The sequence below is a fragment of the Gigantopelta aegis genome, chromosome 1 (genome assembly GCF_016097555.1).
Source record: "Gigantopelta aegis isolate Gae_Host chromosome 1, Gae_host_genome, whole genome shotgun sequence".
NCBI lineage: Eukaryota > Metazoa > Mollusca > Gastropoda > Neomphalida > Peltospiridae > Gigantopelta > Gigantopelta aegis.
The window spans coordinates 25,971,388-25,991,901 of NC_054699.1; the positions used below are offsets into that span (position 1 = coordinate 25,971,388).

General features: G+C 40.2%; 1 protein-coding gene across 1 annotated transcript; it reads left to right on the forward strand.

Moving 5' to 3' along the window:
• The first annotated feature begins 5,009 nt into the window (after positions 1–5,009).
• LOC121367468 (interleukin-17F-like) lies at positions 5,010–19,793 on the forward strand. Its single transcript, XM_041491657.1, has 2 exons — positions 5,010–5,288; positions 19,291–19,793. Exons 1-2 carry the CDS (start codon positions 5,280–5,282, stop codon positions 19,777–19,779), a joined length of 498 nt encoding a protein of 165 aa, XP_041347591.1. The 5' UTR covers positions 5,010–5,279; the 3' UTR covers positions 19,780–19,793.
• The last annotated feature ends 721 nt before the right edge of the window (positions 19,794–20,514 follow it).

Consider the following 20,514-nt stretch of genomic DNA (forward strand, 5'->3'; position numbering starts at 1 on the left):
CAATAACTAATGATTAGTAAATCAATGTGCTATAGTAGTGTCGTTAAACAAAACAAAACATTATTATTATTGTTATTGTTAGTATTGTTATATTATTATTATTATTTTTATTATTATTGTTGTTGTTGTTGTTGTTGTTGTTTAAAATCAGTTCTCTTCGAAGTTCGATTTCGACCTACGTTATAATGCCCCGACCTGGGTGACATTAGTGAATGAACGTAAATGTTGGATTACAATGTGGGAAAACAATGCAAATGTTAACAACTGGATAAAAGGTCAATGGTGTATGAATAACTGATCAAGACATCCCCGATTGTCCGTTCGTTAAGGTCAGTTGATGAAGAAACCGCACCTGTGAGGAAATTAAAACTGCGCGTGTTAGTCAAACGCGTGGTGTACAGGATAACAATGCAACAACGAATTTGATGACCTTGGGAAAAACTAATTAACCCCGTACCCACATCCCCCGCTGAAATTTCTTATAACAAAAAAAAACCCCGCATAATTTAACTTTCTTTTCTTTTTGTTGGTTTTGTTTTTCCGGAGTCTTTTTCGCAATGCCTCAATCGCAAGATGTTGAACTTCTTCTTTAACTTATTTCCGTGCTTATATCCAATTAAGGTTTAAGTACGCTGTCCTGAGCACACATCTCAGCTATCTGGGCTGTCTGTCCAGGACAGTCGGTTATATTATAGTTGGTAGTGGTTATTGAGAGAGAAGAGGGTGTAGTGGTCTTACACACACCTACCCATTTAGTCGGTAAAACTTGTGATGGGTGGGAGACGGTACCGGGCTGCGAACCGTGTACCTACCAGCCTTATGGCAGATGTGATTTAACCACGATGCCACCGAGGCTGGACGCAAGATGCTGAACTGAAATCTTTGAATAGCTTTAAATGCATGTAACGCGCCACTCTTTGTTACGGGGTGGTCAACCCTAGAACAAATAAACTGTTTTCAATTTTTAATCATACAGTAAAGTAAAAGTTTGTTTTTATTTAACGACGCCACTAGAGCACATTGATTTTTTATCTTATCATCGGCTATTGGACGTTAAATATATGGTCATTCTGACACTGGGTTTTTTTTTTTGTAGGAAACCCGCTGTCGCCACATAGGCTACTCTTTTACGACCGGCAGCATTTGATCTTTTATTTGCGCTTCCCACAGGCAGGATAGCACAAACCATGGCCTTTGTTGAACCAGTTATGGATCACTGGTCGGTGCAAGTGGTTTACACCTACCCATTGAGCCTTGCGGAGCGAATGATACAGAGTTACAGAGCAAGTTAAATTAAACAAAAGTGCCCGAATCTGGATTACAACGTTTATTCATACTAGCATTACTGCCAAACGGCTATATTATATAGGGTTGCAAACGAATGAATGAATGAATGTTTAACGACACCCCAGAACGAAAAATTGGTTGTCAAACTGTGGTAATGGAAAACCAATGTGATGATCAACATCAATATAAAAATTCAAGTGTCAAAATAAAACACAGTGTAAAGAACTGTGCAAAAATACAAATATCACAGATAGATCAAATTAAAATTTAGAGTAATAGTCAGTATCACGTAAAAATTGTAAAACTAATTCTGGATGAAAAGTTGCAAACGAATCGCTATACATTTGTACATGTGTATAATAATGAAATTACATGGCAAAATGTGTTCATGCCAGCTCATTTTGCTAGAATGTCTCTATTGTTTTTGCCCGAATTTAAGGATTTTTTCCAGGACTGGGGGGGGGGGGGAACTCTTTTTGCCAGAGGTGTTATTGTAACGAGCGGTTTCTATGCTCCCCCTAGTCTGATACTCTCTCTCGTTCAGACGGATCCGGCTTCTCAATATCTGTATTTCAGCACAGCACTACACCTTCAACGTCTATCGACTGTCAATCTAGGGGTTTTCTTGACGGGATGCAACCCATCTCGTCTCTTTAAGCTGTGCACCCAAACGGCCTTAACGAGGCCACTCACGTGGACATATCGATCGGACTTTAAACTTTTAGATCTGCGTTCAAAATTTTATGTCGAAATTACTGGGGTTTTTTAAATATTATTAAATAGTCCTATCCTCTCTTCTTTCTCTTATTTAATTTTGGACTATCCTTCTAAAATGCTCCAAATTATATAAATATTCGGCCAAACAGTCAATTCTTTTTTATTTTTGGCTTGTAACCTTTTTCTCTTTTTTTATTTATTCTATTAACTTTTTTACTAATTACTATTTTCAAAATTCTGCCCATTTTCACCCCCCCCCCCCCCCCCCCCCCCCCCATCCCGAGTCAGGCCACCGATCTTATCAGAGGTCGGACTCGGGATGGGCGTGTTCGAAACCCTAGTGGAATATGGGCACGTTAAACTAGTTATCATCATCATCATCTATGCTCCCTCGTCGTCCGCCGCCAACCCCCCCCCCCCCCCCCCAAAAAAAAAAAGAAAAAAAAAGAGAAGGTTATGGGGACCTTCTGGATCCTTTCTGTGTGGCCAACCAACTAAAATTATGTCTGCGCTCATGTCGAAATCTCCCATTTACGACTACTCGCAGTTTAAAAGCACTATTATATTAACTGTCTCCTAAACGAACTTCGCAGGGCGGGACGTGGCCCAATGGTACAGCGCTCGCTCGATGCGCGGTCGGTGTGGGATCGATCCCCGTCGGTGGGCCCATTGGGTTATTTCTCGTTCCAGCCAGTGCATCACGACTGGTATATCAAAGGCCGTAGTATGTACTATCCTGTCTGTGGGATGGTGCATATAAAAGATCCCTTGCTGCTAATCGAAAAGAGTAGCCCATGAAGTGCGAACAGCGGGTTTCCTCTCAATATCTGTGTCGTCCTTAACCATATGTCTGACACCATATAACCGTAAATAAAATGTGTTGAGTGCGTCGTTAAATAAAACATTTCCTTCCTTTCTTCCTCTCTAAGACTATATATCAAAATTACCAAATGTTTGACATCTAATAGCCAATTATTAATAAATTAATGCGATCTAGTGGTGTCTTTAAACAAAACAAACCATTTTTTTTGCACCAATTGTGGATCACTGGCTGGAACGAGAAATAGCCCAGTGGGCCCACCGATTGGTATCGATACTAGACCGACTAAAAAAACAACTAAATGATATGGGCCTCACGTGGGGGCCCCATACCCTCCTTCCCCCATTCCTAAAACCATGTTTGCTGCTACTGAACAGATGTAGCGGGTTTCCTATGAACACAATGCGTGCAAAATATCAATTGTATGACATCCAGTTTGTGTAATGGAAGTTAAACCAAGTATACGATAGTATCAAAAGCTGATCTCTAGTATAGATTGTATGACGCCAGTTTTTCTCGTCCGAACCAGTGCACCACAACATAGAAGATCCCTTGCTGCTAATTGAAAATGTGGCGGGTTTCCTCTGATGACTAAGAGTCAGAATTACCAAATAATCGACATCCAATAGCCGATGATTAATTTGTATCGGCCTCGGTGGTGTCGTGGTTAAACCATCGGACATAAGGCTGGTAGGTACAGAGTTCGTAGTACAGTACTGGCTCCCACCCAGAGCGAGTTTTAACGACTCAATGGGTAGGTGTAAAACCAATACACCCTTTTCTCTCTCACTAACAACTAACCTACTGTCCTGGACAGACAGCCCCGATAGCTGAGGTGTGTGCCCAGGACAGCGTGTTTGAACCTTAATGGGATATAAGCACGAAAATAAGTTGAAATGAAATGATGATTAATTAATCAATGTGCTCTAGTGGTGTCTTTAAAAAAAAAACTTTTTGTATGACGCCATTATAGCGCCAGCGTTAACGTTTGTTTTGTTTAACAACACCACTAGAGCACATACAGTACTGGATGTCACAAATTTGGTATTTCTGACACGCAGTCGTCGGAGGAAACCTGCTTCATTTTTTATTTTCGTTCCAGCCAGAGCACCACGACTGCTATATAAAAGGCCGTGGTATGTGCTATCCCTTCTTTAGGATGGTGCATATAAAAGATCCCTTGCTACTAATGGAAAATAATGTAGCGGTTTTTCTGTCTAAGACAAGGGATCTGTTATATGCACCATCCCCATAGCAAATGCCACGGTCTATAATATACCAGTCGTGGTGCACTGGCTGGAACGAGAAATAGCCCAATGGGCCCACCGATGGGGATCGATCCCATATCGACCGCGCATCAAGCGAGCGCTTTACCACTGGGCTGCCTATGACCAGCTGCAATACAAAGAGAGCGATAGCCCGTGTCTTTGATATATTGAACAAATATTACACACTTCAAAAAACCCATACATTATATCAAAGAAAAGAAAAAAGAAAAAAAAAAAAAAAAGAAGAAGAAGAAGAAAAGAAAACAAAGAGAGAAATGAAAGATGAGCATTTAAATAAAAGACGTCAAACCATTACAAACCGGCCTCGGTGGCGTCGTGGCAGGCCATCGGTCTACAGGCTGGTAGGTACTGGGTTCGGATCCCAGTCGAGGCATGGGATTTTTAATCCAGATACCGACTCCAAACCCTGAGTGAGTGCTCCGCAAGGCTCAATGGGTAGGTGTAAACCACTTGCACCGACCAGTGATCCATAACTGGTTCAACAAAGGCCATGGTTTGTGCTATCCTGCCTGTGGGAAGCGCAAATAAAAGATCCCTTGCTGCCTGTCGTAAAAAGAGTAGCCTATGTGGCGACAGCGGGTTTCCTCTAAAAACAGTGTCAGAATGACCATATGTTTGACGTCCAATAGCCGATGATAAGATAAAAAATCAATGTGCTCTAGTGGCGTCGTTAAATAAAACAAACTTATTTCTTTATTCAAACCATTGCAATGTCATCTGCTGTTAACCAGAACACAAGTCTGTCTTCTTACAATGACAATGAACAAAAGTGCACGGTTTGCACACTCGAGTGAATGCCATTAATAGTAAAACTTGTCCCCTGAACGCACTTCACTGTACAATGCGCTACATATTTCCTCGCTGTCGTATGTCATTTTTAGTGATTTAGGTTCAAATAACAGGTTTGGTGTTTGGGTGGGTTTTTTTTGTTCCGTTCTGCCTTTCCAGTGACCGTTGTCTTCCCACACGCTGCTGCCCACGCATATCGGAACCTGCACGTGGCAAATACAGGTGCTAATATTAATTTTACCTGTGTTGCTATTTGCCGCCTGGGAAGACAGGTGGGATTAGAAAATGGGTGGATGATATAAAAGTTGTGAGTTCTACGCAAAGGTCGATCGAGAGAAGACCACAACACCAGAGGGCGCCACAACGAGTCTGGTATCATGAACACGGTAAGCTGTCTTAAAGAGCGATTTAATTTAAATATTTTACAGGGACATTCCTGAGTTTGCTGCATTGTAAGATGTTTCCGACTAATAAACTATTTCTACGATTAAACTTGCATATTAAATATATTTTCTTGTTTAGAATATGAGTGTCTGTATATTCAATGTGCTTCTGGTCGTCTTAATATTTGTAAGAAGCTCAAACTGGATTTTTTCTTCAAATAATTCCGTACGTACGAAAAAAAAAAATGTTTTGGAAATAAAATAAATTTTAACCTAGTACAAAAACATATTTAATACACAGCCACTAATATTTTATGCTGAAAAATATATTTGATATGTAATTACAATCGTTAAAAAGTCTTTGTTAGTGGATAACATCTTAAAAAGTGCAGCAAACTCAGGAATGTCCCTTTAAGTTTGATAGTTATATCGTTAGTATTGTTGAAAAAGAAAGAAACCAACAAACAAACACTTATTTTGTAACTTCTGGTTTGATTGTTAACATAATTAAAGTTATAATTATTATTGGACTTTGTTTTTAAAAGCAATTTAATTTATATTCTTTTAAATTTTGATTGTTAAATCGCTAGTATTGCTGAAAAAGAAAGAAACCAGCCAACAAACAAACACTTATTTTGTATCTTCTAATTTGATTCTTAACATAATTAAAATTATCATTATCATTGAAATTTGTTTTTAAAAGCAATTCAATTTATATATTTTAATTTTGATAGTTAAATCGTTAGTATTGATGAAAATGAAAGAAACCAACAAACAAACAAAAACTTATTTGGTATCTTCTAATTTGATTGTTAACATAATTAAAATTATAATTATCATTGGAATTTGTTTTTAAAAGCAATTTAAGTTTTTTGTTTTTTTTTAATTTTGATAGTTAAATCGTTAGTATTGTTGAAAAAGAAAGAAACCAACCAACCAACGAAAAAATAAAAACTTATTTGGTATCTTCTGGTTTGATTGTTAACATAATTAAAATTTATAATTATCATTGGGCTTGTTGAAACAAAAGTTTAAAAGTTTGTTTTATTTAACGACACCACTAGAGCACATTGATATAATGATATATTCATCATCGGCTATTGGATGTCCAACATGTGGTAATTGTTTTACGTATAGTCTTAGAGAGAAAACCTGCTATATATTTTTATTTTCGATGGTAGAGGATCCTGTACGAAAAGGTTAAGATCGACGTCGCTAAGTAGACCTTAAAGTCACAAACCTTAAAGTCACAGACCTATTAAAGTCACAAACCCAAGTTTTTAAACAATACGGCGGCTTTTTCAATATTAGAGCCGGTTTCTTTTATAATTGAAATTAGACAAGGAAGGAAGGAAATGTTTTATTTAACGACGCACCCAACACATTTTATTTACGGTTATGGCTAAGGACCACACAGATATTAAGTGAGGAAACCCGCTGTCGCCACTTCATGGGCTACTCTTTTCGATTAGCAGCAAGGGATCTTTTATATGCACCATCCCACAGACAGGATAGTACATACCACGGCCTTTGTTACATCAGTTATGGAACACTAGCTGGAACGAGAAATAGCCCAATAGGTCCACCGACGGGGATCGATCCTAGACCGACCGCGCATTAAGCGAACGCTTTATCACTGGACTACATCCCGGCCCCTTGAAATTAGACAAACCCCGATAATACATCATACATGGGACAAAAGTGGCAATAAACGGTGAGTAGACATCTGTAAAGGCATTATTATTAAATGTACATGTATTTTGAAAATAACATATGCTTGTGGAACACACTTTTACTACCATGCATGTGAGAGAAAACATTATGATTATTCCACGTGGCCCGTTCCACGTGCACCTTGTTACTCATGGTGGTCATGTGACATAAACAAGCTACGTCACATGTCCATATACGTCTATTCAATGCTACCCTTCTGAGATATAAATTCCAGTTTACGTCTAATTAAATAGCTTTATATAAACATTAAAGGCACTCTTTATTTCTCTTACAGTTACAAGCATATCAACTTTGGAGTTGCAATATGTTCTAATTGTTCCATAAATATTAAAGATATATCCCAAAGCAAGCTGTGTCTTCAAACTGTCCAACTTTCAAACTTTCACTCATATTTATATTTCAGGTTTAAATTTTAATGTTTAGATTATCCATTTCCATACATCCGAAAGTGTTTCTAGTCACCCTGGTGATTCTAATACCACGAAATGCATTTTTCATATTTTCAAAAAGCACACGTACCTCAAAGAAGTAACGGTTATGGAGACGGACTGGTCTATTTGTTAATGGTGGTTGGTTTTTTTTTTTTTGGGTTTTTTGGTGGTTTTTTTTTTTTTTTGGGGGGGGGGGGGGGGGGTCCGTTTCAGCGTCATAGACTCCTGTCTCATTCTATTGTAAAACTTTATCCAAGTGTTTAACAGGTTTATAAATTAACCAAACTTCGTCTCCGTTTTCACGGGTTGAAACTAGGATCTGCGACTTTAAATATTTACATTCCATCCAGTGCCTCACAGTCAGTATATAGACACGATATAATATGATACGTTTTTCAACAACGAGTTGTATGATAAACAGTATCTAACGGACATGAATTTATTATTCTATTTCTTATATATCAGCAAAACAGAAGTTTTAAGCAAATTTTTACATCTTTTTCGACTAAAAGTTATTTACTTGTAGCTAACTTGCTCGTCACAGACAAATGATTGTCAAGTTAACTACTAGTATACGTCACAGTGTAATCGATTTCGATCGTGCTGTTTTTTCATTGGATGTAGCCTATGGCATTGGTGACCTGTTCATCATCTACGAGCAGCCAGTCCTATGTCTTGAAATTTTTAACGCACGTACAAGTGTAAACAGGTATGTGTTATCAAAAATAACGAATGATGTTCTCACCAACGGGTGTGTAAGAAATACAAATTTAAAAAATACGAAGGTACAGTACCTAACTATGTTCAACGGGAAAGACTTGCTGCTTATAAAAACGAGTAATCCTTGTGGATATAGCAAATTTATTCAGTAGTTTTCGTGCCAATGTTATAGTAACAGCTGATTATTAATATGGTGTGGCATACAGTAAATATTAACTCGAGTACTCTGCCTTTTGAGAGCTAGACGGATATTTGTACGGTTATGATCGCTCTCTCCGTCAGAAGGAAGGAAGGACATGTTTTATTTAACGACGCACTCAGCACATTTTATTTATGGTTATATAGCGTCGGATATATGGTTAAGGACCACACAGATATTGAGGAAGGAAATCCGCTGTCGCCACTTTATGGGCTACTCTTTTCGATCAGCAGCATGGGATCTTTTATATGCACCATTCCACAGACAGGATAGCACATACCACAACCGTTGATATACCAGTCGTGGTGTACTGGCTGGAGCGAGAAATAGCCCAATGGGCACACCGACGGGGGTCGATCCTAGACCGACCGCGCATCAAGCGAACGGTTTACAACTGGGCTACGTCCCGCCCGCTCTCCCAGTCAGAGATTAGTCTATAATTAAAACACGGAATGGCTGACTACCACACGGTAGACAAAGATTCCGGCTCTAATACAACACACATGTCTATGTTTGACGCTAAATATCGTTACATTGATCGCTTATTCACCACTAATACACATTTGTCGTTCCACTCAGTGCACCACGACCGGTATAACTACGGCCGTGGTATGTGCAATCCTGTCTGTGGGATGGTGCATATAAAAGATCCCTTGCTATTAATGTAAAAAAAAACAAGCGTAGCTGGTTTCCTCTCTAGCATTAAATGTTGAAATTACCAAATGATTGACATCCAATAGGTGATGATAAATAAATCAATATGCTATAGTCAGTGGTGTCGTTAAACATAACAAACTTTAACTTTTTGTTGGAATTTGTTGAGTTTGATATCGTCCTGTTTTGATATTTAAATTATACGAGCTTGTTCTTACTTTTGTTATTACTGATCATTTCTGTTTTGTGTTTTCTAGACCTTGTAAGATTATAATGATATAGGTTGTTACATATTTATATTTGGTACCAATTTTATGTTAGAAATTTTGTTTTTGAATTGTTCAATTTATTTTTTTACACTTTGAAGGACATGCCCCCGAACCCCCCCCCCCCCCCCAAACAAAAAAAAACAACAAAAAAAACAACAACACAAAAACAACAACAACAACAACAACACACAACAACAACAACAACAACAAACAAACAAAAAAACAAACAACAACCCAAACAACAACAAACTTTCCTTTGCACCCTCGATCTCATTCAGCCTGCCCCTCCCTCTACCCAATGTCTACTTGCTTCCGCCATGCCTGGTAGTGTGTGTATTAGTGTTTAATATGTGAGAAAATAAATGTTATCAGGGAGCTCGAAAATGCTCGATGTAATGGTATTTAACGTCAAACATAGGATTGTAGTTGTACTACAGCGGAAATTTGATTGGTTGGCACAGATTGCGCAGTTTTGATACCCATTATTCTCTGGCGGTATTAGAGCGTCATAACTGTCCAAATGTCCGTTTTGTTCTCTGACAGTTACCCTGGCTAACATCCACCATCGCACATACATGATATCACATACCACGGCCTTTGATTAACCATAAGTGGTGCATTGGCTAGAAGGAGAAATAACCTAATGGGTCCACCGACGGGGAATCTGTGTGGTCCTTAACCATATGTCCGACGCCATATAACCGTAAACCGGCCTCGGTGGCGTCGTGATTAGGCCATCGGATTCTGCAAGTAAGGTTTTGATTGGTGGACATGAGCTCCAACTGGCTGGTGTTAGATCCACATGTAATAGTGGAGCTAATTTTAATTAGATTGGTAGGTACTGGGTTCGGATCCTAGTCGAGGCATGGGATTTTTAATCCAGATACCCGACTCCAAACCCTGAGTGAGTGCTCCGCAAGGCTCAATGGGTAGGTGTAAACCACTTGCACTAAATCACTTATATATGTAAACAACCAACACTCCGGGCTATTTCCATGCAACAACGGTATCCGGCAAGGCGAAAATTTATCACCTGTTTTATTTTCTTTATATTTAAATGATTTAGAAGACTACTTATTCAATCATGGATGTGAAGGGCTTTCCCCTATCCCAGATAATCCCGAAAACCCAACTGACGTTGGTCTTCAACTTATCTGTCTGCTATATGCTGATGATACAGCCCTCTTAGCAACAACTGCATCTGACCTACAGCATACGTTAAACACCTTTTATGAATATTGCAAGACATGGAAACTTAAAATTAATATCATTAAAACGAAGGTAATTATTTTTAACGGTACAGCTAAAGACTACAGACATATTTTCAAGATAGGAAACACTGCTTTAGAAAACATTAAAGAGTATAAATATCTAGGAATTACATTTACTAATAAAAATAACTTCCGAATTACAAAGATGAGACTTAAACAACAAGCTACCAAAGCAATGTATTTTGTACTTGCAAAAGCCAAAGAACATTTTCTGTCAGTCGACTGTAAACTTAAAATGTTCGACTCGATGATCCTTCCAGTTTTACTACATGGGTGCGAAATTTGGGGACATGAGAAAACTGATATCTTAAACGCTGTCCAAATAAAAAATTTCAGACATATTTTACCAGTAAAAAATTCGACACCACTATTTATGTTATATGGAGAGCTGGGGAGAATGCCTGTCGAGCTAACTATATACAGACGAATGGTCTGTTATTGGGCACGAATTGTATCGGGGAAACAATCTAAACTATCTTTCTTATTATATAAAGCAATGTTATTAGACCATCTTAGCAATAATACCAATTATAACTGGATCACTACAGTAAAAAATATCCTGAATAATTTAGGAATGAGCGATGTCTGGCTTTCCCAATCTTTTGTATCAGTTAAGGTCCTCTCTCAACAAATAAAAAATAGACAATATGACCAATATTTACAAACATGGAGTAACGAAATAGAACTCTCATCGAAAGGCACTACATACAGATATTACAAAGAACACCTCAGTCTAGAAAAATATCTTACTGTTATCCCTGAAAAGATGTGGACAACTATTTTGAAATTCAGATTATCTAATCACTATTTGCCTATTGAAACTGGACGCTGGAATAACATACCTAAGAAAGACAGGCTATGTAACCTATGTGATGAAATAGACATTGGTGACGAATACCATTATATTTTCGTCTGTAAATATTTTCATGATTCCAGGGTCCAGTTTCTACATCCATATTATTATACACGACCAAATACTTTCAAATTCAAACAACTCATGAACAGTAAACGAATCAGTGTATTAAAGAACTTATCAAAATTAATAAATGTTATTACTAATATCTTTAAACGCTCAAAATACACCCAAACTAACAGTATTTAAGGATTGTACTGTTTATACTGGAAAATAACTTATTTACTGCATATATTGTCAACCACCATCTTGTCATGTGTATATTGTGAAGTGAATGTGTGTACATATTTACATTTATATTGTAAATCCCAAATTCTTCATGTATATATATATATATATATATGTTCCTTTATATTATGTAGCCCTCCTATGCCGTTGCTGAACGGCCAGAGTGTAAATAAATTCTGTTCTGTTCTGTATTAATTAATCATCGGCTATTGGACGTCAAACATTTGGTAATTCTGACTCGTTATCATCAGAGGAAACCCGCTACATTTTTCCTAATGCAGCAAGGGACATTTTATATGCACTTTACCACAGACAGGAAAACACATACCGTGGCCTTTGTTCAGTTATGGTGCATTGGTTGGAACAAGAAAAAAACCCAGTCAGTTGAATTGATCCACTGAGGTGGTTCGATCCTGCGACGTAAGCACCTCAAGTGAACACTCCCGCCCCCTAAATCGAGCTTCAACGTACGGTAGTCGGAAAGCAATACTATTTTTTCCATTTCAACTTATTTTCGTGTTTATATCCAATTAAGGTTCAAACACGCTGTCCTGGGCACACACCTCAGCTATCTGGCTGGGCTGGTTGTCCAGGACAGAGGATAAATTGTTAGTTGTTAGTGGTTAGTGAGAAAGAAGAGGGTGTAGTGGTCTTACACCTACCCATCGAGTCGTTAAAACTCTGCGAACCCTGTACCTACCAGCCTCATGTCTGATGGCTTGACCACGATACCACTGAGGCCGGTACCGTGCTGTGAACCCTGTACCTACCAGCCTCATGTCTGATGGCTTGACCACGATACCACTGAGATCGGTACCGTGCTGTGAACACTGTACCTACCAGCCTCATGTCTGATGGCTTGACCACGATACCACTGAGGCCGGTACCGTGCTGTGAACCCTGTACCTACCAGCCTCATGTCTGATGGCTTGACCACGATACCACTGAGGCCGGTAGTAATACTAAAAAGGTTAGGTGTGAAACTCGATCCATTTGACCGGCGTCGTGGCAGACCAGCGGTCTACAGGCTGGTAGGTACTGGGTTCGGATCCCAGTCGAGGCATGGGATTTTTAATCCAGATACCGACTCCAAACCTTGAGTGAGTGCTCCGCAAGGCTCAATGGGTAGGTGTAAACCACTTGCACCGACCAGTGATCCATAACTGGTTCAACAAAGGCCATGGTTTGTGCTATCCTGCCTGTGGGAAGCGCAAAAAAAAGATCCCTTGCTGCCAATCGGAAGAGTAGCCCATGTAGTGGCGACAGCGGGTTTCCTCTCAAAATCTGTGTGGTCCTTAACCATATGTCTAACGCTATATAACCGTAAATAAAATGTGTTGAGTGCGTTGTTAAATAAAACATTTCTTTCTTTCGATCCATTTGCAATTTTACTTGTCACCAAAGATAAGCGTAAATGTCAAGATTTACGACAACAAATAGCATTTCGTATTATTGAAAAAGGTGAAGGGCAATATGATTTGTAACTATATAAGTCGTATAGAATTTTGTTTTGTTTTGTTTTGTTTAACGACACTACTGGAGCACATTGATTAATTAATCGTCGGCTATTGGATGTCAAACATTTCATAAAATTTCTGACTCGTAGTCAACAGAGGAAATCCGCTACATTTTTTATAATGAAGCGAGGGATTTCCCACAGACAGGATAGCACATACCACGGCCTTTAATATACCAGTGAGGGGCGAGGCGTAGCCCAGTGGTAAATGTGATCGCTTGATGCGTGGTCGGTTTGGGATCGATCCCCGTCAGTGGGCCCATTGCGCTATTTCTCGCCCCAGCCAGTGCACCACGACTGGTACATCAAAGGCCGTGGTATGTGCTATCCTGTCTATGGGATGGTGCATATAAAAGATCCCTTGCTGCTAATCGAAAAGAGTAGCCCATGAAGTGGCGACAGCGGGTTTCCTCTCTCAATATCTGTGTAGTCCTTGACCATGTCTGACGCCATATAACCGTAAATAAAATGTGTTGAGTGCATCGTTAAATAAAACATTTCCTTCCTTAATATACCAGTCGTGGGGCACTGACTGGAACGAGAAATAGCCCAATGGGCCCGCCGACGGGGATCGATCCCAAACCGACCGCGCTTAAAGCGATCGGTTTATCACTGGGCTACGCCTCGCCCAGGTCGTAGAGAAAGAAAGATAGAAAGAAAATGGTTTATTTAACGACGAACTCAACACATTAATTTTTATTTATGGTTATATGGCGTCAGACATATAGTTAAGAACCACACAGATATTGAGAGAGGAAACCCGCTGTCGCCACTTCATGTGCTACTCTTTTCGATTAGCAGCAAGGGATCTTTTATATGCACCATCCCACAGACAGGGTAGTACATACCACGACCTTTGATATATCAGTCGTGGTGCACTGGCTGGAACGAGAAATAGCCCAATGGGCCCACCGACGGGGATTGATCCCATACCGACCTTGCATCGAGCGAGCGCTTTACCACTGGGCTACGTCCCGCTACATATAGATCTAATAGATTATATAGAGCAAATATTACTGTATTGTGTGGTCAGTAGGGCCAGTAGGGCTAATGCGCGGTCGATCTAGGATCGATTCCCGTCGGTGGGCCCATTGGGATATTTCTCGCTCCAGCCAGTGCACCACGACTAGTACATCAAAGGCTGTAGTATGTGCTATCCTGTCTGTGGGATGGTGCATATAATAATCACTTGCTACTAATAGAAAAATGTAACAGGTTTCCTCTCTAAGACTATATATCAATATTACACAATGTTTTACAGCAAATAACCGATGACTACTAAATTATGTATTATAGAGGTGTCGTAAAAACCTGACCGGCCTCGGTGGCGCAGTGGTTAAGCCATCGGACTACAGGCTGGTAGGTACTGGGTTCGGATCCCAGTCGAGGCATGGGATTTTTAATCCAGATACCGACTCCAAACCCTGAGTGAGTGCTTCGCAAGGCTCAAAGGGTAGGTGTAAACTGGTTCGGATCCCAGTCGAGGCATGGGATTTTTTAATCCAGATACCGACTCCAAACCCTAAGTGAGTGCTCCGCAAGGCTCAGTGGGTAGGTGAAAACCACTTGCACCGACCAGTGATCCATAACTGGTTCACCAAAGGCCATGGTTTGTGTTATCTTGCCTGTGGGAAGCACAAATAAAAGATCCCTTGCTGCTAATCGGAAAGAGTAGCCCATGTAGTGGCGACAGCGGTTTTCGATCTCAAAATCTGTGTGGTCCTTAACCATATGTCTGACGCCATATAACCGTAAATAAAATGTGTTGAGTGCGTCGTTAAATAAACCATTTCTTTCTTTTGTTATCTTCTACCAAACTACAAGGTTTCGTGCTCTGCTGCCAAACAAACACACAGACAAACAAACAAACAAACACAAACACCCGCCAACCTGTAATTAATAACACAAACGCAAAATCAATTTGGAACCTTTCAAAAAATATTATGACTGGCGTTTCACTCTTAATCGTTCTTTTGTTTGACGTTAAGCTCAAAATGTTAAAATGCGAGCCAGGGCCCAATTTCACCAAACATCTTAAGCCTAGTTTTACACGTAAACGTAAATCTACGACAAAACCACAATTCTTACTACTATTATAGTTCAACATATATAGTTAGAAGAACACATATTTCATTTTATTTCGTCTTTAAAATACTCTAGCTTCCGTAATGATGCAATTTTCTGCGTGAAATTGATGCCAAACACTTGTAAACGCACGACCGGTATAACTGCTCGTACCAGATGTAAACTTACGATGTTTAGTGAAATGGGCCTCTGTTTTCCTTCTCTGTTTGTCTGAGGGACGGGGCGTAGCTCATTAGTGGAAGGCTACCTGAGGGACGGGGCGTAGCTCATTAGTGGAAGGCTACCTGAGGAACGGGGCGTAGCTCATTAGTGGAGTGCCTACCTGAGTAACGGGGCGTGGCTCATTAGTGGAGTGCCTACCCGAGGGACGGGGCGTAGCTCATTAGTGGAGTGCCTACCTAAGGGACGGGACGTAGCTCATTAGTGGAGCGCTTGCCTGAGGGACGGGGCGTAGCTCATTAGTGGAGCGCCTGCCTGAAGGACGGGGCGTAGCTCATTAGTGGAGTGCCTGCCCGAGGGAACGGGCGTAGCTCATTAGTGGAGCGCCTACCCGAGGGAACGGGCGTAGCTCATTAGTGGAGTGCCTGCCCGAGGGAACGGGCGTAGCTCATTAGTGGAGCGCCTGCCCGAGGGACGGGGCGTAGCTCATTAGCGGAGCGCCTGCCCGAGGGACGGGGCGTAGCTCATTAGTGGAGCGCCTGCCCGAGGGACGGGGCGTAGCTCATTAGTGGAGCGCCTACCCGAGGGACGGGGCGTAGCTCATTAGTGGAGCGCCTGCCAGCGGGGCGGGACTGACTCAGTAATGGAGTGCCTGACGGGCGACTATTATCATCATATTGTCAAATATGACCACAACCATCATCATCATGTCAAATATGACCACCACCACCACTATCATCATCATCATGTCAAATATGACCACCACCATCATCAATATCATGTCAAATATGACCACCACCACCACTATTATCATATTGTCAAATATGACCACAACCATCATCATCATGTCAAATATGACCACCACCACCACTATCATCATCATCATGTCAAATATGACCACCACCGTCATCATCATGTCAAATATGATCACAACCATCATCATCATGTCAAATATGACCACAACCATCATCATCATGTCAAATATGACCACCACCATCATCAATATCATGTCAAATATGACCACCACCACCACTATTATCATATTGTCAAATATGACTACAACCATCATCATCATGTCAAATATGACCACCACCACCACTATCATCATCATCATGTCAAATATGACCACCACCGTCATCATCATGTCAAATATGACCACAACCATCATCATCATGTCAAATATGACCACCACCATCATCAATATCATGTCAAATATGACCACCACCACCACTATTATCATATTGTCAAATATGACCACAACCATCATCATCATGTCAAATATGACCACCACCACCACCACTATCATCATCATCATGTCAAATATGACCACCACCACCGTCATCATCATGTCAAATATGACCACAACCATCATCATCATGTCAAATATGACCACCACCATCATCAATATCATGTCAAATATGACCACCACCACCACTGTTATCATATTGTCAAATATGACCACAACCATCATCATCATGTCAAATATGACCACCACCACCACTATCATCATCATCATCATGTCAAATATGACCACCACCGCCATCATCATGTCAAATATGACCACAACCATCATCATCATGTCAAATATGACCACCACCATCATCAATATCATGTCAAAAATAACCACCATCACCACTATTATCATATTGTCAAATATGACCACAACCATCATCATCATGTCAAATATGACCACCACCACCACCACTATCATCATCATCATGTCAGATATGACCACCACCACCATCATCATCATCATGTCAAATATGACCACCAGCACCACTATCATCATCATCATGTCAAATATAACAACCACCGTCATCATCATGTCACATATGACCACCATCACCATCATCATAATGTTAAATATGACCACCACCATCACCACTATCATCATCAGCAGCACCATTATCAACCTTATCTCAAATATGACACCGCCACTGCTAACATCATCATGATCATCATCATCATCAAAGGTTATCTATGTTTACTGGTTATAGCATATTGTTTTATTACAATTACAATCGAATTGCACCATTTCTGTTTTTATTTTACTGTAGCCACTAAATAGCCGTAGAATACAGAAATATGCCGAGGTTCACGTCGTTAAACAGACAACCCTTTTCGTTTATTTTACTGTAGCCACTAAATAGCCGTAGAATACAGAAATATGCCGAGGTTCACGTCGTTAAACAGACAACCCTTTTCGTTTATTTTACTGTAGCCACTAAATAGCCGTAGAATACAGAAATATGCCGAGGTTCACGTCGTTAAACAGACAACCCTTTTCGTTTATTTTACTGTAGCCACTAAACAGCCGTAGAATACAGAAATATGCCGAGGTTCACGTCGTTAAACAGACAACCCTTTTCGTTTATTTTACTGTAGCCACTAACCAGCCGTAGAATACAGAAATATACCGAGGTTCACGTCGTTAAACAGACAACCCTTTTCGTTTATTTTACTGTAGCCGCTAAACAGCCGTAGAATACAGAAATATGCCGAGGTTCACGTCGTTAAACAGACAACCCTTTTAGTTTATTTTACTGTAGCCACTAAACAGCCGTAGAATACAGAAATATGCCGAGGTTCACGTCGTTAAACAGACAACCCTTTTCGTTTATTTTACTGTAGCCACTAAACAGCCGTAGAATACAGAAATATGCCGAGGTTCACGTCGTTAAACAGACAACCCTTTTCGTTTATTTTACTGGAAATATGCCGAGGTTCACGTCGTTAAACAGACAACCCTTTTCGTTTATTTTACTGTAGCCACTAAATAGCCGTAGAATACAGAAATATGCCGAGGTTCACGTCGTTAAACAGACAACCCTTTTCGTTTATTTTACTGTAGCCACTAAATAGCCGTAGAATACAGAAATATACCGAGGTTCACGTCGTTAAACAGACAACCCTTTTCGTTTATTTTACTGTAGCCACTAAATAGCCGTAGAATACAGAAATATGCCGAGGTTCACGTCGTTAAACAGACAACCCTTTTCGTTTATTTGCAGTTACATGGCTGGGGCATAGCCCAGTGGTAAAGCTTTCGGTGGGTCCATTGGGCTATTTTTCGTTTCAGTCAGAGCACCACGACTGGTATATCCAAGGCCGTGGTATGTGCTATCATGTCTGTAGGATGGTGCATATAAAAGATCCCTTGCTATTAACTGAAAAATGTAGCGGGTTTTCTATGTAAAGCTAGATTTATACTCCACCCAATTTTACTTCTGTTCAAACCTTACCCTAATTTTTCAGTCAATTCAGTATGATTTTAACACAGTTCATATTAAATTTTAGTGTGCGTTCGTTCAACGCTTTTTAGTTTTGCTAAAAAAAAGTTAAATTTCAGTTGCGCATGAGGTCGGCAATCAATGTATGGATTGACCTTATGGATCAGAATTACCACATGTATGACATCCAATAGCCAATGATTAATAAATCAATGTGCTCTAGTGTTGTCGTTAAACAAAACAAACTTTGACTTTGTCTTCAGCATTGCTGATGACTTTGTCTTCAGCACAGTGTTGAGTAGGTATGGGTAAATCCACGTCGAATGTGTGTGCCATGCATTTCCAGGCCATTTTGCTACTAGTGGAAATATGTAGCGAGTTTTCTCTCAATTAAAGAGCATTACCAAATGTTTGACATCAAATAGCCGAAGATAATAAATTAATGTGCTCTAGTGGGGTCGTTAAATTAAAAAAACTTTAATTTTTTTACACAGTTTCTGTTTTTATTCGATTGTAGCCACCAAATATCCGTAGCTCACTAAAACGTCTTGAGGTGAAGGTCGTTAAAGAGACATTACCATTTCCTTTACTTGCAGTTACAGTTGTGCGTGACGTTCATAGTGATCGCTCTCCAGCCGGTCCTCAGCTCGCAGTTCTGCCGGCACGAGAACAACAGCCTCGTCCACGTCTTTCAGACTATGCCCGTCATAAACGCCCCCCAGCGGCGGTCCCGGCACCTGAGGGACATCCCCGAGGAATCCTGTCCAGCCGAACCAGAGGACTCCTCGTTAGGAGAGCTCTTTGTGAACGACAACTCCCTGTGTTCCTGGAACTACACGCTCAACCAGGACCCCAACCGCTACCCGCACGACATTCTCGAGGCACAGTGCGCGTGCAGAACGTGCATTAACGGCATCTACCGATGTATGCCGATCATTCACGAACACCCTGTCGTGAGACAGGAATGCCGGGACGGAACTTACTACTATTACTGGGTGATGGAACCTATTGCGGTGGGTTGCGCATGCTCCCACGCAAAGACTCGTTTCAGGAAACGGTCGTTTCCAGCTTTATTACAGCTGTGAAACCAAAAACTAGAAATGCCTTGATGTGCTGTCAGATCATGTATGTCTTGAAGGGTATTAAAGTTATATTCCGTATTTTGTCTTGTTCTTCCTTACACATCCTTTGTTTTAAAAAATAAAAAAATAAAAAAATAAAAAAACAGGAAGGAAGGAAGGAAGGAAATGTTTTATTTAACGACGCACTCAACACATTTTATTTAAACAACAGTGTGAGCTTTTCTTCAAATCTTTTATAAAGACTGTCCTGAGTTTGCCTTGCATTATAACATCGGTGGCCCCATTGGGCTATTCTTCGTTCCAACTAGTGCACCACGACTGGTATATCAAAGACCTTGGTATGTACTACCCTGTCTGTGGGATGGTGCATATAAAAGAACCCTTGCTGCTAACCGAAAGAGTAGCTCATAAAGTGGCGACAGCGGGTTTCCTCTCTCTATCTGTGTGGTCCTTAACCATATGTTTGACGCCATATAAACGTACATAACATTTCTTTCTTTCGAAAGACAAAAAACTTTTGTTCTAAACAATAAACTGTATTTAAGATGTAACTTAAAGGGTCAGACGCTAGTTTTTAAACACTAAGGCATATTTGTCACTATTAGAGCCGTGTATGATCACCGAAATCAAACTTTACTTATATTGTATTGTTTAGCTTATCCATTTCCATACAGTCGAAGTTTTTCTGGTCATCCTGGTGTTTCTAATACCACAAAATACCATTTTTACATTTTTAAA